Source organism: Capra hircus, chromosome 10, assembly GCF_001704415.2.
Source record: "Capra hircus breed San Clemente chromosome 10, ASM170441v1, whole genome shotgun sequence".
Classification (NCBI taxonomy): domain Eukaryota; kingdom Metazoa; phylum Chordata; class Mammalia; order Artiodactyla; family Bovidae; genus Capra; species Capra hircus.
In genome coordinates this window covers 76,662,076-76,690,066 of record NC_030817.1, presented here as the reverse complement: position 1 = coordinate 76,690,066, position 27,991 = coordinate 76,662,076, and the positions used below count along the sequence as shown (strand labels likewise).

General features: G+C 40.8%; 1 protein-coding gene and 1 pseudogene across 1 annotated transcript; both read right to left on the bottom strand.

The window, feature by feature from the left end:
- Positions 22,518-23,093, bottom strand: LOC108636867 (epididymal secretory protein E3-beta-like). Its single transcript, XM_018053776.1, has one exon. It carries the CDS (start codon positions 23,091-23,093, stop codon positions 22,518-22,520), a length of 576 nt encoding a protein of 191 aa, XP_017909265.1.
- Positions 25,309-25,770, bottom strand: LOC102174746 (annotated as a pseudogene).

Below are 27,991 nucleotides of genomic sequence, written 5' to 3'. Positions count from 1 at the left end.
TTTGAATATGCTATCTAGGTTGGTCATAACTTTTCTTCCAAGGAGTAAGCGTCTTTTAGTTTCATGGCTGCAGGCACCATCTGCTGTGATTTTGGAGCCCCCCAAAATAAAGTCTGACACTGTTTCCACTGTTTCCCCATCTCTTTCCCATGAAGTGATGGGACCGGGTGCCATGATCTTCGTTTTCTGAATGTTGAGCTTTAAGCCAACTTTTTCACTCTCCTCTTTCACTTTCATCAAGAGGCTTTTTAGCTCCTCTTCACCTTCTGCCATAAGGGTGGTGTCATCTGCGTATCTGAGGTTATTGATATTTCTCCCGGCAATCTTGATTCCAGCTTGTGTTTCTTCCAGTCCAGCGTTTCTCATGATGTACTCTGCATAGAAGTTAAATAAGCAGGGTGACAGTATACAGCCTTGACGTACTCCTTTTCCTATTTGGAACCAGTCTGTTGTTCCATGTCCAGTTCTAACTGTTGCTTCCAAACCACAGGTAGTTACCACATAACAGTTGTCATAAGAACAAGGAACAGGCTAACTTTGCTCATCGTATCCTCATTTCAGAAAAGCTGTCAAACTGCATTTAAAGACCTAAGTATAAGGATGCCTAACACTATTGCACAGGTCCTTGGGAGCTCTGATGGAACGTCTCTTTATAATCGCTGTTATAGGCTGAATTGTGTTCCCCCTGGATTTATATGTTCAAGCCCTGACTTCAGAAATGGGAGATGCATCTCAGAATATGATTGTATTTGAAGCTGTTGTTGTCCAGTCACTCAGCTGTGTCTGACTCTTTGCGACCCCATGGACTGTACCCACCAGGATCCTCTGTCCATGAGATTCTCCAGGCAAGAATACTGAAGTCAGTGGACCCTAATCCACTGTGACTGGTGTTCTTATAAAATGAGGAGATTTGAACACAGAGAGACTACACCAGGGGTGCCAGGCTGCTGTGGCAAGTCATTGTCCCAGTCGGAAAAACAGGAAGTTGAGAGCTGGCTAGAAAGTGAGCTATTTGAGGATGTCTTTTTCAGAGAGCTAAAAAAGCTTTCCTTTAACCTTGTAATCATCCAAAGAGGAGATGGACCTATTTTATGATGTATTAGGAATTTTTAAAGCCCCTTTTACATGTGTGTTTATATACTAAGAGCTAACACTAATCACTCTTATTAAATATTTCAGTTTTCTTGGTTGTTTTTTCCACTCAGCTTAAAGATACTAGTGACCAGGTCTTTTTCACTTTTCTATAGCTGGTGATTTGCAGGGTGCCAGACAAAGTAGAGTTTGGTAGATTCTATAAATGAAAGTGAGTAATTATAATATCTTATCTTAGTAAATGAGGTGTTGTTTATTTGCAAAGGTAAGTAATTTGCACAGGTAGTAAGTGATTGTACTAAAATTGTTTTTTTTTTTAATTTTTATTTTGAAATAATTTTAGAGGTACTAAACAGTTGCAAAAATGATACAAAGAATTCCTGTATATCATTTGTCTGTATTCTCTATACTATAATTTTTTTCCTATTTGTTTTATTAGTCATATATTTATATACAGCTATATAATTTTTTTTCTGAATGTTTGAGAGTATATGATAGACATGTTTCCCCTTTCCTAAGTACTTCCACTATACACTTCCTAAAAATAAGATCATTCTTTTTACAAGGGATTAAGAAGTATCCTTATCAAAATCAGGAAATTTGAATTGAAACTCTACTATTATCTAATACTCAAGAGTATTCAACTTTCATCAGTTGCCGCACTAGCATATTTTACAACAAAGGAAAAAAGTTTTTTTCTTTCAGGATCCCATCCAGGCCCATACCTTGGATCTAGTCAGGACTTGTAGTCTCTTTTAATACATATTTCCTTTAATTCAGTCTTTGCCTTTCATGATTGTGATGTTTTGATGCGTATGTGCTTACTACTTTACAAAATGTCTTTAAGTTTGGACTTGTCTAATTTTTCCCTTCATGATTAGATTATGGTAATGCTTTCAGTGTTTTTCTTTGGAAACCCACTTGTGTCAGGCCTTGTGCTAGAATCTGAGGCTCTAAAGATGCAAGCAACATCTTTTTTAGCCTTCATGACAATGCTGCACTATTTCATACCCATCAGATTGGCAAAAATGAAGGTGCATGATACTCTCATGTTTTGCCAGAGACAGGACATTGGGACATCAAACCACACATACCATAGCTTCTGGTGAGAGAGGCAAATTATACAGTCAATGTTTCAGCTACATCTGCGAAACAAATTACCCCCAAACTTGGTGGCTCAAGACAATCATTTCTCATGCTCCCAGTGATCCAAGAGTTAAAGTACAGAGTGGGCAGCTTGTCTCTGTTCCAACGTCTGAGGCCGCAGCTGGGAGACTCTGAGGTTCAGAGCTGGAATCATCTGAAGACTCACTCACCCACATGTTTCTGAATGGTTCATGTTGCTTGATACCTTAGCTGGACTTGCTGGCTAGAACACTTATACGAGGCCTCCATGTGGTATCATCTTACTCACAACCTGATGACTGGGGCCAAGTGTGAGTGTCCCACAACAGAGAGGGAAAACCAGGCAGAAGTTGTCTCATCTGTTATGACCTGGCTTTTTATTTATTTATTTTTGAACTTTTTATTTTGTATCGGGGTATAGCTGATCAACAATATTGCGATATTTTCAGGTGAACTGTGAAGGGACTCAGCCATACATATACATGTATCCATTCTACTCCAACACTTCCTATCCAGGCCGCCACATAACAGGGAGCAGAGTTCCATGTGCTAGACAGTAGGTTCTTGTTGGTTATTCTTTTTAAATATAGCAGTGTGTTCATGACCTGCCCAAACTTCCTAATTATCCTTTCCCCCCAGCAAACATAAGTTCATTCTCTAAGTCTGTGAGTCTCTTTTTGTTTTGTAAGTAAATTCATTTGTATCATTTCTTTTCAGATCTCACATATAAGGGATGTCATATAATATTTTTCCTTCTCTGTCTGACTTCACTCAGTATGACACTCTCTAGCTCCATCCATGTTGCTGCAAATGGCATTATTTCATTCTTTTTTAATGACTGAGTAATATTCCATTGTATATATGTATGTACCACATCTTCTTTATCCATTAGTCATCGATGAGTATTTATTAATAAGTTGCTTCCATGTCTTGGTTATTGTAAACAGTGCTGAAATGAACACTGAGGTGCATGTATACTTTTGGATCAATTTTTTCTCTGAATACATGCTCAGGAGTGGAATTGCAGCATCACGTGGTAGCTATTTTTAGTTTTATTTATTTATTTTTGACTTCACTGTGTCTTTGTTGCTGTGCATGAACTTTCTCTAGTTGTGGGAAGTGGGGTCTACTCTAGTTGGGGTGTGAGAGCTTCTCATTGCAGTTGCTTCTCTTGTTGCAGAGCATGGGTTCTAGGGCCCGCCAGTTTCAGTAGCTGCTGCTGGTGGGCTCAGTATTTGTGGCCCAGTGGCTTAGTTGCCCCAAAGCTTGTGGAATCTTGCTGGACGAGGGATGGAGCCCATGTCCCCTGCATTGGTTGGTGGATTCTCAACCACTGGACCATCAAGGAAGTCCATGGCCTGGCTTTGGAAGTCATACAGTATTATTTTCACCCGATTCTATTCACTAGGAGGGGTTTTCTAAGACTAACCCATACTCTGATGCTGGGAGGGATTGGGGGCAGGAGGAGAAGGGGACGACAGAGGATGAGATGGCTGGATGGCATCACTGACTCGATGGATGTGAGTCTGTGTGAACTCCGGGAGTTGGTGATGGACAGGGAGGCCTGGCGTGCTGTGATTCATGGAGTTGCAAAGAGTCGGACACGACTGAGCAACTGAACCGAACTGAACCCATACTCAAGGAAAGGGAAGATTTTGATAGAGAAGACTATAAGTGTGTGTAGAATGTGGACTATAAGTGTATGTTGATATGGACATCTTTGAAAAATACAATCTGTTGCAATCAAGTTGTGCACAAAGAAGAACAAAGAACAAAATGGCAGCCCACTCCAGTGTTCTCGCCTGGAGAATCCCATGGACAGAGGAGCTGGCGGGCTTCAGTCTGCGGGGTTGCAAAGAGTCGGACACAACTTAGAGACTAAACAACATCACCCAGTTATGCGAGGATTAAGTAGCAACCCACTACAGTTGCTCACTGACAGGGCACCCTGTGGGGAACTGAGGGCGATGAACAAGATAAGGCACTCTGTGCTCTGAATAAACGGGCCTTTGGATGGTTACATGTGTGTCTCAGGAGGAATTTCAATGACTCCAAATTCTTGCAGTTTCCCATACATAACAATCACTAAAATCACTAACTTGAGATGTCTGTTCTTTGCGATTAGCCATAATTTTTTTTTAACCAAGATGTATGCTTGACTGTCTGTATTCCCTAGCTATAAAAATCATGTATAAATTGGCTCCTCCCCTACCTCTTTGGAGCAGTTACTCAGAGCTAACTGAGCTGCTGTCTCCCAGGCTCTAGTATTCAGTAAAATCATGAATACAACTTAAACTCACAGTTCTTATGCTGCCTTTTTTTTTTTTTCCTTCAGTTGACAAGTTTGGAGAAAATATGGCAAAATTTGGTAAAAGTAATAGATCTGGGTAAAAATTTTCCTGCATGTGTGCACAGAGAAATGTATAAAGATATCATTGCAACACTGATTATTAAAGTGGAAATTTGGGAATGTTCCAAATATCCATGAACAAACTATTGATAAATAAATAATGATTTGTCAATACAAAGAAACAATACATCAGGAAAAATAAAAGAACAAGAAAGATACATTTTTATATATATGAATGATGAGTTCCGAGTTTCTTTCTGAGGTTTAATTTTATTGTTTCTGTGGAGCTGAAAGCCTGACACTCAAAATGGCCTCCAACCTTCAGCCCTTTGGTCAGTTTGGGAATGCAATACTGTTTCTTCTTTGCCCGATTGCTAGATCAGACTGTTTCTTGTGACTTCTTTCCTCTTCACATCAGTCATAAGGACCTTTATACATTTCCTGAATAATTAATAAGCATCTGTGTCTTCAGAAGGGAAAATAATACAAAATTTGGAAATGGACAAAAGAGATTTCAGTTCAGTTCGGTCGCTCAGTCGTGTCTGACTCTTTGCAACCCCATGAACCACAGCATCACCAGCTGCCGAAGTCCACCCAAACCCATGTCCATTGAGTCGGTGATGCCATCCAACCATTTCATCCTCTGTCATCCTTTTCTCCTCCTGCCGTCAATCATTCCCAGCATCAGGGTCTTTTCAAATGAGTCAGCTCTTTGCATCAGGTGGCCAAAGTACTGGAGTTTCAGCTTCAACATCAGTCCTTCCAATGAACACCCAGAACTGATCTCCTTTAGAATGGACTGGTTGGATCTCCTTGCAGCCCAAAGGACTTGCAAGAGTCTTCTCCAACACCGCAGTTCAAAAGCATCAATTCTTTGGTGCTCAGCTTTTTTTTATAGTCCAACTCTCACATCCATACACGACCACTGGAAAAGCCATAGCCTTGACTAGATGAACCTTTGTTGATAAAATAATGTCTCTGCTTATTAATCTGCTGTCTAGGTTGGTCATAATTTTCCCTCCAAAGAGTAAGCATCTTTTAATTTCATGGCTGCAGTCACCATCTGCAGTGATTTTGGAGCCCCCCAAAAGAAAGTCAGCCACTGTTTCCACTGTTTCCCTATCTATTGCCATGAAGTGATGGGACTGGACGGCATGATCTTAGTTTTCTGAATGTTGAGCTTTAAGCCAACTTTTTCACTCTCTTCTTTCACTTTCGTCAAGAGACTCTTTAGTTATTTTTCACTTTCTGCCATAAGGGTGGTGTCATCTGCATATCTGAGAGTCTTTTCATTTAGTACCAGGATTTGTCTAGTAGACCCACTTGGGATGCTATTCATTGTGTCTATACACTATGAAAGTGTATACATTTGACTTGCAGAGTAGAAATGTGCTTCTGTAAAACTAATAACATGCATATCTTTCCTGTTCATAGTGATGCAAATGAATTTTGTCTAGTAGAGAATATACATTTCTGTAAACCAAAATCACATTTGAACTGTTTTTAGCATGTTACTAATATCCTCATTAGGAGAAACATTTCCTCATCCTCAAGATGAGCTGAATAAAATGGGATTATTTATGAGTTTATTTGATGACATGGTTTTTTTTTTAACTTTTATGATAACCACAGTTTTAACTTTAAAAAATATAATTCACACTTTTACAAGCATCATTTCTTTTGCCTGGATTTTCCTTTTCAATCTAGTATACTTGGTTGCTTACCCATCTTTCTAGACTGTGCTCAAATATCCTTTTCTCTGAACTTTCCTCTCTGCAGGCACAGAACTCTTCCAGCCCTAATTTGTTCAGATCCTATTAGCACTCACTGGATTCTAATTGTTAAATTATATTGTAGTTATATCAAAGTATAATTGAAGGATAAATTCAGTTAGAAAACATCAGATCTGCTGTCTCACTCTTCTGCTCTTTGCTCTAGCTCTTCAAAGCAGGGTGGTTTTTACTAACCACACATTTACTAAATAGCTTTCTTGCCTTACTTCTAATTGAGTTAGAACTTCTCTATGAAGTAAATTGACTTCCAGCTACTCCTAAGAATGCACACTTCATATATCTGGAATGGAACTTTAGAAGCTTTGATGGTTGTCATAAGATGATAAAACCATGATTCTTCAATATTTGTTGGAAGGATTTAAGGATTATAAAATGTAGTAAGTTCACAAAAACAAGAAGGGATAGAAATTTTCTCAGAATACAAAACAAAGGGCAAAGATGGCACAGCAAACCATCTCTCCCTTTTCTCACCATCCTCTCTATCAGCTACTGCTGATGTGAACTAGATTGCTGTCTTGGAGCAGAAATAAACTTTGTGTGAGAGTATTTATGGAGTTATTATAAACTTGTTGTGTGTAATATCTTATGAAAATATCTTTGAATAATATCCTTGTTCTAGGTAATGCTGACTTCTAAAATATGGCCTATACAATGTGTATGTGTGTTGGTTGCTGAGTTGTGTCCATCTCTTTGTGACCCCATGGACTATAGATTGCCAGGCTCCTCTGTTCATGGAATTTTCCAGGCAAGAACACTGGAGTGGGTTGCCATTCCATTCTCCAGGGAATCTTCTCTAACAAGGGATCAAACCTGAGTCTCATTATGTTTCTTGCACTGGCAGGTGGATTCTTTACCGCTAGTGCTACCAAGGAAGCCTCAGGGCTATAGGGGTAATAAAATCTGGATAACAAAATCTGAAATTTTGTCAGAGTATCTCTAAATTCAATATAAATTACTTTGGAACCACCAATCCCAGCTGGTAGAATGAGTTTTGATCTTCATCATAGGGGACTGGAATGCAAAAGTAGGAAGTAAAGAGATACCTGGAGTAACATGTAAGTTTGGCCTTAGAGTATAAAATAAAGCAAGGCAAAAGGCTAACAGAGTTTTGACAAGAGAGTGTAGTGGTCAGAGCAAACACCCTCTTCCAACAACCCAAGAGACAATTCTACACATGGACATCACCAGGTGGTCAATACTGAAATCAGATTGATTATATTATTTATAGCCAAAGATGGAGAAGCCCTGTACAGTCAGCAAAAACAAGACCTGGAGCTGATGGTGGCTCAGATCATCAGCTCCTTATTGAAAACTTCATGCTCAAATTGAAGAAAGTAGAGAAAACCACTATGTCATTCATGTACGACCTAAATCAAATCCCTTTTGATTATACAATGGACGTGATGAGGAGATTCAAGGGACTAGATCTGGTAGACAGAGTGCTTGAAAAACTATGCATGGAGATTCATACCATTGTACATCAGATGGTAGCTAAAATCATCCTCAAGGGAAAAAAATGCAAAAAAGTTGTCTGAGGAGGCCTTATAAATAGCTGAGAAAAGAAGAGAAGCAAAAGGAGAAAGAGAAAGAGATACCCAACTGAATGCAGAGTTCCAGAGAATAGCAAGTAGAGATAAGAAAGCCTTCTTAAGTGAACAATGCAAAGAAACAGAGATCTCTTCAAGAAAATGAGAAAGACTAGAGATCTCTTCAAGAAAATGAGAGCTATCAAGGGACTATTTAATGCAAGGATGTGCACAATAAAGGACAGAAATGGCAGTTCAGTTCAATTCAGTCACTTAGTCACGTGCAACTCTTTGCAACCCCATGAACCACAGCACGCCAGGCCTCCCTGTCCATCACCAACTCCCGGAGTCCACCCAAACCCATGTCCATTGAGTTGGTGATGCCATCCAACCATTTCATCCTCTGTTGTCCCTTTCTCCTCCTGCCCTTAATCATTACCAGGATCAGGGTCTTTTCCAGTGAGTCAGTTCTTCACATCAGGTGGCCAAAGTATTGGAGTTTCAGCTTCAACATCAGTCCTTCTAATGGACACCCAGGACTGATCTCTTTTAGGATGGACTGGTTGGATCTCCTTGCAGTCCAAGGGACTCTCAAGAGTCTTCTCCAACACCACAGTTCAAAAGCATCAATTCCTACCATTCTATCTTCTATTTCACTAATCTTCTAATTAAAATTAAAAGCTTCTGCACAACAAAGGAAACTATAAGCAAGGTGAAAAGACAGCCTTCAGAATGGGACAAAATAATAGCAAATGAAACAGCAAACATCTAATCTCAAAAATATACAAGCAACTTATGCAGCTCAATCCCAGAAAAATAAATGACCCAATCAAAAAATGGGCCAAAGAACTAAATAGACATTTCTCCAAAGAAGACATACGGATGGCTAACAAACACCTGAAAAGATGCTCAACATCACTCATTATTAGAGAAATGCAAATCAAAACCACAATGAGGTACCACTTCACACCAGTCAGAAAGGCTGTGATCCAAAAGTCTGCAAGCAATAAATGCTGGAGAGGGTGTGGAGAAAAGGGAACCCTCTTACACTGTTGGTGGGAATGCAAACTAGTACAGCCACTATGGAGAACAGGGTGGAGATTCCTTAAAAAATTGCAAATAGAACTGCCTTATGACCCAGCAATCCCACTGCTGGGCATACACACCGGGGAAACCGGAATAGAAAGAGACACATGTACCCCAATGTTCATCGCAGCACTGTTTATAATAGCCAGAACATGGAAACAACCTAGATGTCCATCAGCAGATGAATGGATAAGAAAGCTGTGGTACATATACACAATGGAACATTACTCAGCTATTAAAAAGAATACATTTGAATCAGTTCTAATGAGATGGGTGAAACTGGAGCTGATTATACAGAGTGAAGTAAGCCAGAAAGAAAAACACCAATACAGTATACTAACACATATATATGGAATTTAGAAAGATGGTAATGATGACCGTGTATGCGAGACAGCAAAAGAGACACAGATGTGTAGAGCAGACTTTTGCACTCTGTGGGAGAGGGAGAGGGTGGGATGATTTGGGAGAATGGCATTGAAACATGTATACTATCAGGTAAGAAACGAATTGCCAGGCTATGTTCGATGCAGGATAGAGGATGCTTGGGGTTGGTGCGCGGGGATGATCCAGAGAGATGATATGGGGTGTGAGGTGGGAGGGGGGTTCATATTTGGGAACTCATGTATACCCATGGTGGATTCATGTCAATGTATGGCAAAACCAATACAGTATTGTAAAGTAAAGTGAAAATAAAAATTAAAAAAAAGAAAAAATAAATAAATATGTAATTCATATTTAAAAAAAGCATCAATTCTTCTGTGCTCAGCCTTCTTTATAGTCCAACTCTCACATCCATACATGACCACAGGAAAAACCTTAGCCTTGACTAGATGGACTTTTGTTGACAAAGTAATGTCTCTGCTTTTTAATATGCTGTCTAGGTTGGTCATAACTTTCCTTCCAAAGAGTAAGCGTCTTTTAATTTCATGGCTGCAATCACCATCTGCAGTGATTTTGGAGCCCCCCAAAATAAAGTCTGACACTGTTCCCCATCTATCTGCCATGAAGTGATGGGATCGGATGCCATGATCTTAGTTTTCTGAATGTTGAGCTTTAAGCCAACTTTTTCACTCTCCTCTTTCACTTTCATCAAGAGACTTTTTAGTTCTTCTTCACTTTCTGCCATAAGGGTGGTGTCATCTGCATATCTGAGCTTATTGATATTTCTCCTGGCAATCTTGATTCCAGCTTCCTCCAGCCCAGCGTTGCTCATGATATACTCTGCATATAAGTTAAATAATGAACCAATAATAATTAGTAATAATTGCCAGAAGTAATAATTGCTGGAAATAATAATTGCCAGAAATGGCAAGGAGCTAGCAAAAGCAGAAGATGTTAAGAAGAGGTGGCAAGAATACACAGAAAAACTATACAAAAAATGTTTTAATGACCCAGATAATCGTGATGGTGCGGTCACTCATTTAGAGCCAGATATCCTGGAGTGTGAAGCCAAGTGGACCTTAGAAAGCATTACTATGAACAGAGCTAGTGGAGGTGATGGAATTCCAGCTGAGCTATTTCAAACTCTAAAAGATGATGCTGTGAAAGTGCTGCGCTCAATATGCCAGCAAATTTGGAAAAGCCAGCGGTGGCCACAGGACTGGAAAAGATCAGTTTTCATTCCAATTCCAAAGAATGCTAAAATTACCATACAATTGCACTCATTCCACATGCTATCAAGATTATGCTTAAAATTCTTCAAGCTTGGCTTCAGCAGTACATGAACTGTGAACTTCCAGATGTACAAAATCAAATTGCAAACATCCATTGGATCATAGAAAAAGCAAGGGAATTAAAAAAAAATCTACTTCTGCTTTACTGACTATGCTAAAGCCTTTGACTTGCTCATCACAACACACTGGAATATTCTTAATGAGATGAGAATACCAGACCATCTAACCTGTCCTGAGAAACCTGTATGCAGGTCAAGAAGCAACAGTTAGAACTGGACATGGAACAATGGACTGTTTCAAAACTGGGAAAGGATTATGTCAAAGCAGAATATTGTCACCTTCTTTGTTTAACTTCTATGAAGAGTACATCAGGTGAAATGCCCAGCTGGATGACTCACAAGCAGGGAATCAATATTGCTGGGAGAAATATCAATAACCTCAGATATGCAGTTGACACCACCTCTATGGCAGAAAGTGAAGAGGAACTAAAGAGCCTCTTGATGAAGGTGAAAGAGGAGAGTGAAAAAGCTGGCTTAGAACTCAACATTCAGTGATCATGTGTTTGGCACTCAGGCAGAAGTTCTGACAGCTGTTTTGGGATGAGGAACTTGCTGAGCATTGCTGGAGAAAGCAGATGGATCTTATCGCAGCTTTGGAGGCAGAAGTTGTAGGTTTGCTAAACTCAAGATTCACATCATTGGCAAATCTGGAAGTCACTTCCTGGTCAGAGCCAAGTTCAAGGTGGCAGAAGAAAGAGTGTGGGTTACCAAAAATTAATAAAGAAAAACAAAGAATCTAGGGTTCAGGTTCTTTGGGGGAAAAGTGGAAGAAGAGCCTCAATAATTAACAAAGGAGGCCTGTCAGTCTTTAAGAGGGTCCTATGCTTTGTAGAGGATTGGCTTTGGCAGAAATCACACTTCATGTTCCTAAGGCCATTTGATATAACACTATCTGTTTACAGAAGACTGGTATCCTAGCAATAAAACCTATGGTCTGAGAAATGGAGTTTACTTTGCCTGCTCAGGTCAGAGTCCTACATAAATGCAGCACAATACTAAGAAGCAGAGATTGTAGACTGGTAGAAAAAAATAAAAGAGATCAGCACTTAGTACCTAATTAAACAGCCAGCCAAAGACAGCCAGAAGAAAAAAAAAAAACCACAACATTAAAAAATGAAGATCATGGCATCTGTTCCCATCAGTTCATAGCAAATGGAAGTGGAGAAAGTGGAAATAGTGACAGATTTCATTTTCTTGAGCTCCCAAATCACTGTGGATGGTGCCTGCAGCCACAAAATTAAAAGATACTTGCTCCTTAGGAAAAAAGCTATGACAAACCTAAATAGCATACAGAAAGCAGAGACATCATCTTGCTAACAAAATCCGGTAGTCATGTATGGATGTGTGAGTTGGACCATAGAGAAAGCTGAGTGCTGAAGAATCAATGCTTTCAAATTGTGGTGTTGGGGAAGATGCTTGAGAGTCCCTTGGCCTGCAAGGAGATCAAACCAGTCAATCCTAAAGTAAATAAACCCTAAACATTCATTGGAAGGACTGATGCTGAAGCTGAAACTCCAATACTTTGGCCACCATCAAGAACTGACTCATTGGAAAAGACCCTGATGCTCGGAAACACTGAAGACAGGAGGAGAAGGGGACGACAGAGGATGAAAAGGATGGCATCACAGACACAATGGACGTGAGTTTGAGCAAACTCGGGGAGATAGTGAAGGATGGGGAAACCTGATGTGCTGCAGTCCCTTGGGTTGCAAAGAGTTGGACAGGACTTAGAGAGTGAACAACAGCAACAATGGTATTTTTGATAGTTATGTACATAGGTGCGGTATTTATACCGCAACCAGTAGACCGATGACTGTAAACTTCTCTGAGAATTTGATGAAAGCCATTTGACTTGCTGTCCTCAAATGGAAACATATCAAGAATTTATAATGTCAGTGGGCTTGTGGACTTCTTGAAGTCCTCAGGTTAGAAGAAACTGTTTTACGGAACATGACTCCCTGCAGGAGACTGGCTTTTTCATTCTTCAATCATGATTGCTTAGCACAGCATTTGTCACATAGTAGACATTCTATAAAGCTGTTGGATAAGTGAAAGCATGAATGAGTGAGTGAATATGAGAAACATTTAAACCATGCAAAGTAGCATATGTGAAAGTGTAGGTGGCAACTCTTTGGGACCCCATGGACTGTACAGCCTGCCAGGATCCTCGATCCATGGAATTCTCCAGGCAAAAATACTGAAGTGGGTAGCCATTCCCTTCTCCAGGGGATCTTCCCTACCCAAGGACTGACCATAGGTCTCCGGCATTGCAGGCAGATTCTTTACCATCTGAACCACTAGGGAAACTCACAAGGTAACCTACGCTAAGCCCCAAATGTACGGTACAAATGAGTTAGGAGGACGGGATCATCATGAATAGAAGGCTAGCAGCTTCTCAGTGGCCATGGGACTGAACTGGGATGTAAACAAAGGACAGATTGTCACCAAGTGGCAACAAGTAAGAAAGACGTTTCAGTGACTGAAATGTGCATGACATATTCCTGGAACTATAAGTTACTATTATTAAGAGAACAAATAGAGTGAAATTTTGGGAGATGAGCCTAGCGGGGTGGGGAGGGTAGATTATGAAGATAATAGGCTTGAAACTGAACAGAATCCTAAAGGACCCAGATACAAAAGTCTTTCTGTTTCTTGTTTGTAGGCCTTCCCCTTTTCCAAAGAGCTGATGCAGACAGTTACTAATTAGAGAAGTAGGGAAATGCAGAAATGAAGGAAAAGTGGTCAGGAAACAAAAATAGTGCAGAGACAAAGCAGAGTCCTAGTTCCTCTTCAAGGGGTATAATAACAATATATTTTTGAGTTCTTTTACAGGAAATAAGGCCCCCACCCAGGTGGAGGATGGTAACTTCAAGTGAACACAAGAGTCCTGGGTTATCATCGTATTGACTCACCACCAACTAATCAGAAGAAAGTCATACACTGTGCAGCCCTCACCCCAATTTTTGCCCTTAAAAACTCTTCCCTGAAAACCATTAGCGATTTCAGGTCTTTTGAGCATGAACCACCCGTTCTCTTTGCTTGGCTCTACAATGAAACTTTTTCTGCTCCAAACTATGATGTTTTCGCACAGTTGGCATCACAGTGCATCATGCATACTAACTTGGTTTTGACAAAGTGCTGAGTAAAAACAGTTAATGTTTCCTGTAGGATAGATACTTCGTATGCAAAGCAGATCTCTGTATCTAGATGTTATGATCATGCTGGTGATTGTGAGGATCACAAACTTTGCAGATAGAGTTTATCCATTCGGGTATTTTTGTTTGCAAGTAACACAAAACAATTTGAGGGGGGAAATTTTAAGTGGCAGTGAAACCACACAACCCAGATTGGGATTCAAACTCACTGTCTTTTAATTGAGATCACACACCTGATCTCAGGACTTACTGAAGCGCAGGTTCTCTATGCCTCAGGGCAGAAAGAATTCAGTGAGAGATAAAGTGATAGATAAGAAACTGAAAGTGAAAGTGAAGTCGCTCAGTCGTGTCCGACCCTCAGCGACCCCATGGACTGCAGCCCGCCAGGCTCCTCTGTCCATGGGATTTCCCAGGCAAGAGTACTGGAGTGGGGTGCCATGGCCTTCTCCAATGCATAAAAGTGAAAAGTGAAAGTGAAGTCGCTTAGTCACGTCCGACTCTTTTCGACCCCATGGACTGCAGCCCGCCAGGCTCCTCCGTCCATGGGATTTTCCAGGCAAGAGTACTGGAGTGGGGTGCCATTGCCTTCTCCACAAAAGCATTCTATGTCCCTCTTTAGTTAAGAAAGTTGCAGATAGGCACTTATTGTCCAATGAGTCGGATCTACTCTCAGGTGTGAATCTGAACATATACGGGAAAATGAGCAGCCAAGTTTATAGTACTTACCACACTTATTTTGATATCTATTTAGAGACAAAAGCCAAGATAATGTCTGGTTTCCTTTCTTAAAAATGCAATGTCTCTGCAACATGCACATTACAGAGCACATCTGCAGTACTTCAACTGACTTGGCCTTATATAAGATCAGTGGTCTGTCTTTTTATTTCAGTTATTAAATAGTGGTCTTATGATTCTTTGAGACCAGGAAAGCAGTTCAACAGATCAAAATTTCACTAAATGTGACAAAAAGTTCCTAATGGTAAAGTTCCAAGTTCAGTCTGTTTGAAAATCTGAGGTGATCAATGGCTGCATTTATGAATAATTCTCCATATTAAAAATAGCTTCATGATATTTGAGGGAACATTATCAAGAAATTTAAGACATTTACTAAACACTCTTAAACAATACTTTGATACTTATATATTTGCACAAGCAGTCCCAAGACAGTAGTAAGGAGGCTATCATTTGACCAAAATTATAATCTGAAGGGGAGGATATTACAAGCCATTTTCTACCAAAGTTTCTTGCTCTGTTTTGAATGCCAAAAGTAAGGCCCACAAGTCACTAATAGGACAAGTATAGTGGTTTGCATCTTCAACACCTGGGTGAAAATCTCTTAAACTCATGATAGAGGGATAACAGTGTTTCTTCTAAGACCAAATATTTTAAATGGTGTATCCACTACAGTTTTCAGTTAATTCTGATTAAACTGGAAGTCTCATGCTTGAGGTAGGGGAAAGGCAGAGACTGGCTTTAGATGTGCTGGTGTAATTTGCCTTCCAAAGGTAAATCCTGAAGAGAGAACCCAGTGCTATAAGGCCATGGGGGCATCTGAGAATTCAGCAGAATCCACTGGGTAAATGTCAATTAAGAATTGTCATGTTCTTCCTTCCTTTCAATCTGCCAAATTCTGACAGCTAAAGAAAATTCTGATCTTAGTACCTTTCTTTTTCTACTCATGGTCAAATAAATTATTGTTCATTAGGGGTACCCCTTTGGGAAAACCCAATGCATCCAGATTTGTAAGGCAAAACTTTGTATTGATTGGAAGTGCCCATAGAATTTCTTTAGTTAACTTTTTCAGTGTTTTCAACATGATTGGGTTTTTAAAACAGATTTACATACAACTTTCCTAAAATTCATGAACGTGTATAAAATGTGTGTATGCCTGAATATATTTCCAAAAAAAAGAAAAACAATGAAAGTATATGAACAAATAGTTTAAAAATATATATCCTAGTCAAAATAGAACTGACCTGAATGAGTAAAGAAAATCAAATAAATAAAAAAGTAAGTTTAATTTTCACGCCTCTCTTCCCCGACACTGAGGTATCTACTAAAACACCTAAAAGAAAAGTATCTGGTCTAAGAAGGAATCAGTACTCAATATTACAAATTTAGGTACCAAACAATAGGTTAGAGGGAAAAAATTGCACATTTTACTGAAGAGGATCTTTAGACACCTCAAAGCAATCATTTCATTTGTACGTGAAAAATCTGAACTCAGTGAGGTACAAAAACTTGCTCATGGTCACAACACTAACTAGTAACAGAACTTGGTCATCTCTTCCCAATTTCATGATTGTTTTGCCAGTTATCAATATTAGTCTTGAGAATAATACACAAAAAATTGGGTATTTTTCCAGGATAAACATTCTTATATTAATTTTACATAAAATACATCACATTATTTCAAATCAGTAAATACATTAATGTTATATACCAAAATGGAAAATAAGTTAACAATCTCTTCTTCATATTTTGATCAAATATTTTCTTCAAAAGTCTCAGAATAAGATTTAGTGCATCAAATCCAGCAGTGTATCATCTCAGTCTTCATCAGCCTTATGTTCAGTATTGATTAGTGAAAAGAAGTTAAACCTTATCTCTTTGTGAATAGATTTCAGCAGTTCTAACCCTGCTTGATGGTCTGTGCACAGTGTTACTATGCATCAAGAAAACACAGCTACAAAGTTAATCCAAAGAACAATTTAAAAGCCATTTCAATGGCAATTTCTGTAACTGAGTCATGAAAACAGACATAAAGTTCTTGAAGCTTGGGATGAAGGAAGAGTCTCCCTACTACCCAGTAAGCCACAACTGGTGGTGTTTTCCTCTGATCAGTCCAGTTTTCAGGTGAGCATTCAAACAATGCACCATGTTCCTTCACAGGGTTCTGAGAAGACACTGAATTTGTTGAACCTGAATGATCTTTACCATTTAGTGCTTTCTTTTTCTCTTCAGCCAACGTCTGCTGGAAAACTGCATGAATGGTGAGACAACACGATGGAAATTCTTTATCACTTGAGGGTGGTTAGAGCCACTCAGCTGTGCCACCTCTTCATGGGTAGGAGTAATAAGGATCCCTTGTACTGTTTCTAGGGCGACATAATGGAAAAGTGTGTTCTCAGGACCAGATGTCAATTTCACTGTGTTATATATATCCAGTTCTTTTTCTGAAAGGTCCTTTTTAGATAAGAAGTGGGTTTAATTAGAGATATACACATTCCATAGACAAAAGATCTGTCTCAAAAGGTAAGAACAGCCTTGGGAGGAAAAAACAAACTCCACAGAGAGTGTGGGCCATCTCAGAAGAGGGCAAAAGGCCTTAAAACATGGGGTGGTTGGTTTTTATGGGCCAGGTAATTTCATAGGCTAAGGATTGGGAGGATTATGCCAACCATTTCAGAGAAGAGATGGAGATTTCCAGGAGTTGGACAACTGCTTTTTTTTGTTTGTTTTACCCTTAAATGGTTAACCTTGAAATTGTCATAGCACCTTTGCTATGTATTTGGATGCTAAAGTATTACAATGAGTATATAATGAGCTCAAAGTCTCAGTTCAGTTCAGTTCAGTGCCTCAGTCGTGTCCGACTTTTTGCGACCCCATGAATTGCAGCACGACAGGCCTCCCTGTCCATCACCAACTCCCGGAGTTCACTCAGACTCACGTCCATTGAGTCAGTGATGCCATCCAGCCATCTCATCCTCGGTCGTCCCCTTCTCCTCCTGCCCTCAGTCCCTCCCAGCATCAGAGTCTTTTCCAATGAGTCAACTCTTCGCATGAGGTGGCCAAAGTACTGGAGTTTCAGCTTTAGCATCATTCCTTCCAAAGAAATCCCAGGGCTGATCTCCTTCAGAATGGACTGGTTGGATCTCCTTGCAGTCCAAGGGGCTCTCAAGAGTCTTCTCCAACACCACAGTTCAAACACATCAATTCTTCAGTGCTCAGCCTTCTTCACAGTCCAACTCTCACATCCATACATGACTACAGGAAAAACCATAGCCTTGACTAGACGGACCTCAGTCGGCAAAGTAATGTCTCTGCTTTTGAATATGCTATCTAGGTTGGTCATAACTTCTTTCAAGGAGTAAGCGTCTTTTCATTTCATGGCTGCAGTCACCATCTGCAGTGATTTTGGAACCCAAAAAATAAAGTCTGACACTGTTTCCACTGTTTCCCCATCTCTTTCCCATGAAGTGATGGGACCGGATGCCATGATCTTCGTTTTCTGAATGTTGAGCTTTAAGCCAACTTTTTCACTCTCCTCTTTTACTTTCATCAAGATACTTTTTAGTTCCTCTTCACTTTCTGCCGTAAGGGGTGGTGTCATCTGCATATCTGAGGTTATGGATATTTCTTCCAGCAATCTTGATTCCAGTTTGTGTTTCTTCCAGTCCAGTGTTTCTCATGATGTACTCTGCATAGAAGTTAAATAAGCAGAGTGACAATATACAGCCTTGACGTACTCCTTTTCCTATTTGGAACCAGTCTGTTGTTCCATGTCCAGTTCTAACTGTTGCTTCCTGACCTGCATACAGATTTCTCAAGAGGCAGGTCAGGTGGTCTGGTATTCCCATCTCTTTCAGAATTTTCCACAGTTATTGTGATCCATGCAGTGTCTACTGGGAGTCAAATCTTCTGCCATAATGGACCTAGTTGGTGCTAAACAGTTTATGTCATATCCTCTAGGGCTTATGTCATTCTTTCAGAGGTTGTGTCCTGGCCCCGTCTCTCTTGTTTCAGTTGTGCGAATGGGTGGGGATCTACTGGAAGAATTTGGGAGAGATTACAATACGCAAAAAATATAGCAGCAGGATCTTTCTTTGAAAAGCTGGAATCCAAGAAATTGGATCAAAGGCTGAACAGTGCCAAATGGGCGTGAATCCACTTTATCTTTAAAAAAAATCCTTGCATCACTACTTGAGATTTAGACTCTGATGACAGTGTAGGGGGAAAAAAAAAAAACACAACTTTTCCATGTTTCTTTTCCAGTTCTCAGTTAGGGTCTCTATAACAAAAGATAGATTAACGAAAGAAAATTGGACAGAAGTTTATTAGTGTGAATACCCCACATAGACATGAGAGAAGTTCAGTGATGAACAACTCAATGAAGTGGCTAAAACTTGGGCTTACATTCTCTCTCCAGCTAAAACAAAGAAAGAAGAACGTGGAGGCAGCAAATTATGGGAGGCGACCAGGAAAGGTACAGTAAACAAAGGTAAGTTTTGTCATGCAGATTTTAGTTGATAAGTGTGTTTTATGATTAGAGTCATTTTTTCCTTCCTGGAAAAAGAGGGAGGCATCCTTACAAATGGAGATTTCCATTGTAATTGTCAATTTCCCTCAACAAAAACAAGACCAGGAGCTGACTGTGGCTCAGATCATGTACTCCTTATTACAAAATTCAGACTTAAATTGAAGAAAGTAGGGAAAACCGCTAGACCATTCAGGTATGACCTAAATCAAATCCCTTATGATTATACAGTGGAAGTGAGAAATAGATTAAAGGGACTAGATCTGATAGAGTGCCTGATGAACTATGGAATGAAGTTCGTGACATTGTACAGGAGACAGGGATCAAGACCATCCCCATGGAAAAGAAATGCAAAAAGGCAAAATGGCTGTCTGGAGAGGCCTTACAAATAGCTGTGAAGAGAAGAGAGGTGAAAAGCAAAGGAGAAAAGGAAAGATATAGGCATCTAAATGCAGAGTTCCAAAGAATAGCAAGAAGAGATAAGAAAGCCTTCTTCAGCGATCAATGCAAAGAAATAGAGAAAAACAACAGAATGGGAAAGACTAGCGATCTCTTCAAGAAAATTAGAGATACCAAGGGAACATTTCATGCAAAGATGGGCTCGATAAAGGACAGAAATGGTATGGACCTAACAGAAGCAGAAGATATTAAGAAGAGGTGGCAAGAATACATGGAAGAATGGTACAAAAAAGATCTTCACGACCCAGATAGTTATGATGATGTGATCACTAATCTAGAACCAGACATCCTGGAATGTGAAGTCAAGTGGGCCTTAGAAAGCATCACTACGAACAAAGCTAGTGGAGGTGATGGAATTCCAGTTGAGCTGTTTCAAATCCTGAAAGACGATGCTGTGAAAGTGCTGCACTCAATATGCCAGCAAATTTGGAAAACTCAGCAGTGGCCACAGGACTGGAAAAGGTCAGTTTTCATTCCAATCCCAAAGAAAGGCAATGCCAAAGAATGTTCAAACTACCACACAATTGCACTCATCTCACATGCTAGTAAAGTAATGCTCAAAATTCTCCAAGCCAGGCTTCAGCAATACGTGAACTGTGAGCTCCCTAATGTTCACGCTGGTTTTAGAAAAGGCAGAGGAACCAGAGATCAAATTGCCAACATCTTCTGGATCATGGAAAAAGCAAGAGAGTTCCAGAAAAACATCTATTTCTGCTTTATTGGCAATACCAAAGCCTTTGACTGTGTGGATCACAATAAACTGTAGAAAATTCTGAAAGAGATGGGAATACCAAACCACCTAACCTGCCTCTTGAGAAATCTGTATGCAGGTCAGGAAGCAACAGAACTGGACATGGAACAACAGACTGGTTCCAAATAGGAAAAGGAGTACATGCCTTCTTTATGATCCAACTCTACAGTAGACTACTGGAAAAACCATAGCTTTGAATATATGGGCCTTTGTTGACAAAGTGATATCTCTGCTTTTTAATTGTCTAGGTTATATAACTTTGCTTCCAAGGAGTGAGCATCTTTTCATTTCATGATTGGAATAATCATCCACAGCGAATGAATATACATCTATCCAAATAGGGGAAGTGGATATGGGAAAGACTAAGCAACAACACAAGGCTATTATACTATGTTGACCTGAAACAAATAGACTGCCAGATATTTCTCCAGCAAAGATAGGTTTATTCAGAATCAGCGTGGGTGCGTACTAAGCTGCTTCAGTAGTGTCCAATTCTTTGAGACCCCATGGGCTGTAGCCAGCCAGGGTCCTCTGTCTATGGGATTCTCCAGGCAAGAATACTTGGTCTGATGCCACCAGCGTTTAATTGTTTGGGGACATGTTTCATGCTTCTGCTGTGCGGATTTTATTTGTAACCAAGCCTGTTCAGTTTTGTGGTTAAGCAAACCTGCTTTCTTGAGTAATCATTAGTTTATAGGGATCTCTCATACTTTTTTCTTTGTTTACAATCCTCTAGTGGAATTAACTATCTAATCATCTACTTTGCCCCATTACTCTGTCCCTATTAGTTTCAGGGCTTGAGTCACTCAGTGATGCAGGAGATTGAAGTACACAGTCCTTTAAAGCTCAGTATTTCTCCTTCAAATACCTGTCCCAGGCAAAACTATATGACATGAACATTACTTACTCTGTTTCTCTATCCTTAATTTAGCAAACAGCTTCGGTGAGCACTATTTACTTGTGTCTTTAACGTTTCCTTCTCCAATCTACTTCCTCTTTCCTCCAACAAAATGTAAGTCTTAAGCCCCATTTTTAAAGTCCTCTTTGCCTACTCTGGAGCTTCCCTGGTGACTCAGTGGTAAAGAATCTGCCTGCCAGTGCAGATTCAGGAGATGCAGCTTTGATCCCTGGGCTAGGAAGAACCTCTGGAGAAGGAAATGGCAACTCACTTCAGTATTCTTACTTGGGAAATCCCATGGACAGAGGAGGCTGGTGGGCTACAGTCCATGGAGTCTCAAAAGAACCAGACAAGACTTAAGTACTAAACAACAACAAATCCTTACCCTATATCTCTGCCATGTGAACATGGTTGTTTATCAGATAAATTCATTTTGCTCATATCATCTACTTAATGTACTATTCATCAGGAGACACAACAATTTAACTCATCTAAAATGCAATAGCCTCCTTAGAGACATTCTTAACAAAAGCAAGGAAGAGAGATGATTGATAGGCATTTGTCATGTTTATTTTGGCAAAGTTAAAATACCAAGTCAAAGGATGAGGAAGGAAGAACAGTGATGGCTGAGCAGCTGCCATGTGCCAGGAACATGCTACATATTTTATACCTAATCAGCTCTGGTCACGTCAACCAATCTGGGTGGATCTCAGCATGTCCCCACCATCAATGCTTACAAAATCTCCCCAGCTTAGCACATAAACAGTTATACTTTCATCACACACACAACAAAAACTAGTATATGCTTTAAATACACACATATACTACACGCCTACATAAAGCACAAATCACATTGAAGCAAAAGGTATATGACACACACTTAGAACACCTGTACTAATCACACAACACATACCCTGCACACATAAATAAATTTCACACACATTGAAACGATATAATTTATTTAGGGACGGAAAGATCATCCAGCTTGCAAAGGTATAAGGAGAATCAATATCAGAAAATTTCCCAGATTAGTCAGAAAGATGCCATAGGTGCTGAATCTTTAAAAAACAAAACAAACCGAAATAAACATGTAGAAGGAAATCAGATAAACGAGAGCAGAATGGTATTTCAGGCAGAGAAACAACACAGGCCAAGTTATGAGAGCAAAAAGCCACGTGAAACAACTCTAAGTGGTTGGAAACCATTGGCCCATAAATGTAAGGGCTCTTGATGTAGGTGGGGCCACCGCTTGCAAGCACTGAACACTGAAAGCTGTGGGTGTGGGTGGACTTTCTAGTTGCTGATGTCCTCTAATAACCGCATGTCCTCTACAACATCAACAAACCCATTCATGCTGCAATGGAATTCAATGTAGCCGTAGCTCTTGTAATCTTTGTAATCGCCTTTGCTGTTCTTCCGGATGCACTTGAGTGTCTTGAAGGGATATGGGGCCCATATATACACATTTCTGTAGCGGTCTCTCCAGTTCCTCAGGCATATGCGCTCAATTTTGTGCCATAAGGTGTAGATGAAGATGTGATAGTTCTTGTCTTTTGGAATGCCTCTTTCCCTCATCAGATCATTGCATTTGTACTTGCTGAATTCCCAATTTGTGCTCAGGTGGTGCTGTTTCATAAATTCCCTCCAGGAAAGGTTCTGGCTGTGTACAAGGAGCCCACATAGAGGGAACAGCAGAGCCAACAGAGAGCCTAGGACCTTTAGAGTGGGTGCCATTTCAGTCACCAGGACCACCTGTGGATCCACAGGGAAGAGAGAGGAAAGCGTTATCTCACCACTGCCCCAAGAGCTGAGCTCCACCTTAAAATTCCTTTCTCTGTCAGTGTAGGCACTTGGACCCAATTTTACCATTTGGTTTCCAGGCTGGAAGATAAGTCTCATTAGATAATAAAGTGTATAAGAAATGAAAATATGCTATAGCCTGTCTGAGACAAGAGCAAAGTTGTAAAAAAATTGAAGTTTATTTCGGCAATTCCAAATACCTCCTGTCTGCCCTCTCTTCCATCTGAACTGAAGAACCAATCTTGCTCTAGCTAGCTGTTTTGCATCCACATCAATTTTCAAAAGAGTGTGTATCTTAACGAAAATGGGATTTTAAGCTTTATGTTTGTGAATTGCAAAGGATTGTCCCTCTAAAGGGGCTTCCTTGCTGGCTCGGTGGTTAAGAATCTACCTTCAGTACAGGAGACACTGGAGACCAAGATTTGATTCCTGGGTCAGGAAGATCCCCTGGAGGAGGGCACGGCAACCCACTCCAGTATTCTTGTCTGGAGAATCCTGGACAGAACAGCCTAGTTGGCTACAGTCCATGGGGTCACAGAGACTCGGACATGACTGAAGCAACTGAGCACACACATCCCTTTAAAAGGGATGCAGAATATGAATAGAGACTTGGAGAATAGTTTCCAAGCAGGAGACTTTGGTTCCTTGAAATCCTAGGCTGCAACTATACTGATTCTGCAAGATGGTGCTTTCTAGGATCTTGTCTCCCTTACGACACTTCCCCAAAGCCTGTGAAACATGTTTTCACTTCTGACTACACACACCCCTTCTCAGAAGTCATTTCCCTAATTATTGTCATTATAATTGATCTTGATTTGTCATTAAGAATGTTATCATAAGGAGCTCCAGTTTTGAAATATTGTTTTAATCAATCAAATATCAAGATTGAAGCTGCCATCACAAGAGATATTCTATTCAAATTAGGGCAGAGAACTGCTTGAAAAAGTCTCCCCTTTAAACTAGCTCTCTGTCCTCATTTACCATGAGGAGTATGCCTGATGCTGTGGAATCTCTATTCTAATTCTCAACTCTCTGAACATGATGCCTCAAAACGGGCCTAATAATCCATCCCTCAGACCTGTGAGAGTCTAATGAGATGCATTTATTGAGAACATTTCTGAGAATGTCAAGTATTATGCCAAATATAGCACAAGGGGTAGGTATCTTCTCTTTTGTGATACCCTATCCCTGGTTCAAAAGGCCTAAACAAGATGAGAAGACCAGGATTCAAAGTACTTCAGTGTACAATTGGCCCTCTGAATCCACCTGCTCTGCACCCAGGGATTCCACCAACCACAGACACTGATTAAAAATCACCCCCCCATACCAAAATTTTCTTTTCCCCAAAAAGTTCTAAAAAGCAACACTCAACTATTTCCATAGCATTTACATTGTATTTACAGCTATTTACATAAAATTTGCCTTGTTTAGGTATTAAAAATGATGTAGAGATAAGTATCAGAGAAGGCAATGGTAACCCACTCCAGTACTCTTGCCTGGAAAATCCCACGGACGGAGGAGCCTGGTAGGCTGCAGTCCATGGGGTCGCTGAGGGTCGGACACGACTGAGCAACTTCACTTTCACTTTTCACTTTCATGCATTGGAGAAGGAAACGACAACCCACTCCAGTGTTCTTGCCTGGAGAATCCCAGGGATGGGGAGCCTGGTGGGCTGCCGTCTATGGGGTCGCACAGAGTCGGACCCGACTGAAGCAACTTAGCAGCAGCAGCAGCAGCAGAGATAAGTATATAGTTTAGATGCAAACACTGTGCTATTTTATACAAGGTACTTGAGCATGCTTGCATTTTGGTATCCTGGGCATGGAGGATCCTGGACCAATATCCCATGGATACCAAGGGATGGTGATATTATGCTTAAGAAAAGTGAGGAGAGGCTATAAAAACTGTATCAGTAAGATTGAATCCAGTTCATTAGTTCTTACGAGTTGGATCACTGTCTATTCTTAATCCCACCATCTTAATTTCCCCTTCCAGCATTCCTGGGCCTTTCCCTCTAAGCATCCTCAGCACCAGCGCTTCTAACCATAACTCACCCTATTTAGATCCAACACTCCTGTCACTGGTTGTAGTGGGGATCAGTTTATGGATGTGTGGAGCAGAGAGTGTGTGTCTTTCCCCTTTCCTTAGAGCCAAGAAGTCTGCAGCTGTGAAGGAAGGACAGAAGGAATAACAGTCAGTGGGAGGCACAGCCCTCCAACTGATTGGCAGCAGTTGGGGGGAGGGGATAAGACAGCCTTACTAAAAGAACCAGTCCTGCATCTTTTCATCTGGAACACTTGGGTTTACTCTGAGAATAGCCTGGAGCAAAGGAGTCAAACTTCAAAGGCTGACTTGTGCTGCTGGCCTTGGCCCGGTATCTGCAGTTGGGAACTTCTGTCTCCCTGCAGTCTGTGACCTTTACTACACCCTCATGGCAGTTCATCCAGCCATTCTTGCACTGAATGTTGGTGGTGCTGCAGATACTACGGATGTTCCAAAGATCTTCATGAATGACAGTGTTGAAGTGCTTGCACTGATGTGAAGTCATCATCCATCTTGGATCATCAAGTTGCCTCCTGTCTCATTGGGGTCCACGTGTTGCCTCAGGAATCGTTGGTACATGCGATCCTGGCCATAGGAGGGCTGTACCAGCCCCAGCCCCAGCAGGGTCAGCAGCAAGAGCAGAAGAAAGGCCTGGGTCCTCTGGAGAGCCATCACTGCCTTGGAGATGCCTAGAGAAGACCAAGGGGCAAGGAAAATCATCCCAGATTCAACAGGAAGTGAGCAAACCCAAAGTAGCAAGGACAATTTTTGAAGCATCAGACAAGCCATTTTCTACACGTGCAGTCTAAGGTTTAGGCCCAGCTGAGTTCCTAGTTTGATACATACAGTTACTACTGTCTATCCTTTGTTTTCAAAGATGCTGCTTCATGATGGTGGATCACACTGTGTGTGATTATAATGCTGATGAGGGACTTGCATCTTATTCCACCTACAGCCTCCCCTTAACAATAATGATCAGAATTAAGCATAACTATCATTTGTTTAAATGGTATCTTCTCAGTTCACAACCACGTTTTGCCTGTGCACAGAAAGACCCAAAGCTCTGTGTCACATTGCTGTGTCTGCTGCTGCAGATACGCGATATAGAGTTAGGAGGAGAGGGAACTGAAGGAGTTGTGGGAAGCAGGGTGGCAGGAAGAAATGATGCTCGATTTACTCCTCACCCCAGGACCACTGCATACAACTTCTGAAGATATACTTAGCACTTGGGTAAGAGCTTCATCACCACAATGTACTTTGTGTTGTCTGTCCCAAAACGAATTGTGCACAATTCTGTCTCCTTTCTCTCATTTTGCTTCTTTGTGACCAACAACATGGTTTAGCAACACGACTAGCTACAGAGAAGATTTTACTTTTCAAACAAGAGCATGGATGGCCTCAGTCACAGTAACCAACTGACTTAGTAAGACAAGGAAAAATACTATGAACAGAGTTCAATGCAGACATCAATGGGTGCCTCTCAAGCTTCTGCCTACAACGGAAAATTAAATAATCCCCAAGTCCCCACAAGACATACTTTTAGGTTAGAGCTTGCACCAATGGCTTGCTCTGCTGACATGTTTAATCTCAGTAAGAACTTCTTTTGATATGGTGATCTGAAAGACCTAGTTTTACCACACTAACTGTATGATCTTGGAGAAATAACTTACCTTCTCTCAGTATATTTCCTCAGAAGTAGAATAGGTGTAATGAAAATGCTACCAGGCCTCCCTTGTGGCTCTACTGGTAAAGAATCTGCCCACAATGTGGGAGGATCCCTGGGTTGGGAAGATCCCATAGAGAAAAGCTACCCATTCCAGTATTCTGGCCTAGAGAATTCCATGGACAGTATAAATCCATGGGGTTGCAAAGGCTACCCACTCCACTATTCTGGCCTAGAGAATTCCATGGACTACAGTCCGTGGGGTCACAAAGAGTTGTACATGACTAAGCGACTTTCACTTTCACTTCAATGTTACCGGAAGAGTGTAGGGAGTCCAGCTGCTCACCGCTTAAGAGGCAATAAACAGGCCAGATTGGTGGAAAGGAAAGTTTGCTTTATTTCAGATGCCTGCAACTGTGGGGGGAGGGTGGTGGACATCTATCCAAAGGCCGCCTCCCCCTACCCCTGCAACCAGTGGGACAAGAGCTTTTACAGACACAAGTGGGGGTGGGGGACTACATGCAGAAACAGCACAGTCATCTCTGACAGTCATCTTCAGGTTGGTCACCGGTGGTCTGACTAGTGACATGTTGGTTGCTTTAGGTACAGCTAGTCTTCAGTTCCAGCATTCATTTGTTCCCGTCTCTTTGTGGCCAGTTCTCGGAACTGTGGCAGCTCCTGTCCTTGGAACAGTCTGGTCATCATGACGATAACTTCTCCACCTGGTGTTTTAGTATCTGTAAGACAGTTCACGGGATGTGGCTCAGAATATTATCTATAGCCCTTGAGAAAGAAATAAGGGTCCTTGACTACATTATTATTTAGTCTCCTTTGACTGTTTCCCTTTGTTTCTATGTTTCTCATTTCTCTCATTATAACTTATTCTTTGACTGAAGTTTTCCACAGACAAAAGACAGGCAGAGGACGTGGTGTGGGGGCAAGGTCCATAGGGTCCTTCTCCTTAAAGGAATGTTGTAAAGAAGAAATAATAAAATCAGTGTAAAGTGCTTATCACAATGCCTGCCTAAGCATCCAGTAGGTGTCAGCAATGATCATTTTTAGGGTTTCCATTTCTCTTGGTTTCCTTTGTTGGCTTCAATCTGATAAAATAACAACTACACTGAACTGCAGGCTACTCAGGCTACACTAGTGGTAAAGAGTCCTCCTGCCAACGCAGGAGAGGCAGGAGGTGTGGGCTTGATCCCTGGATTGGGATGATCCCCTGGAGTAGGAAATGGCCACCCACTCCAGTATTCTTGCC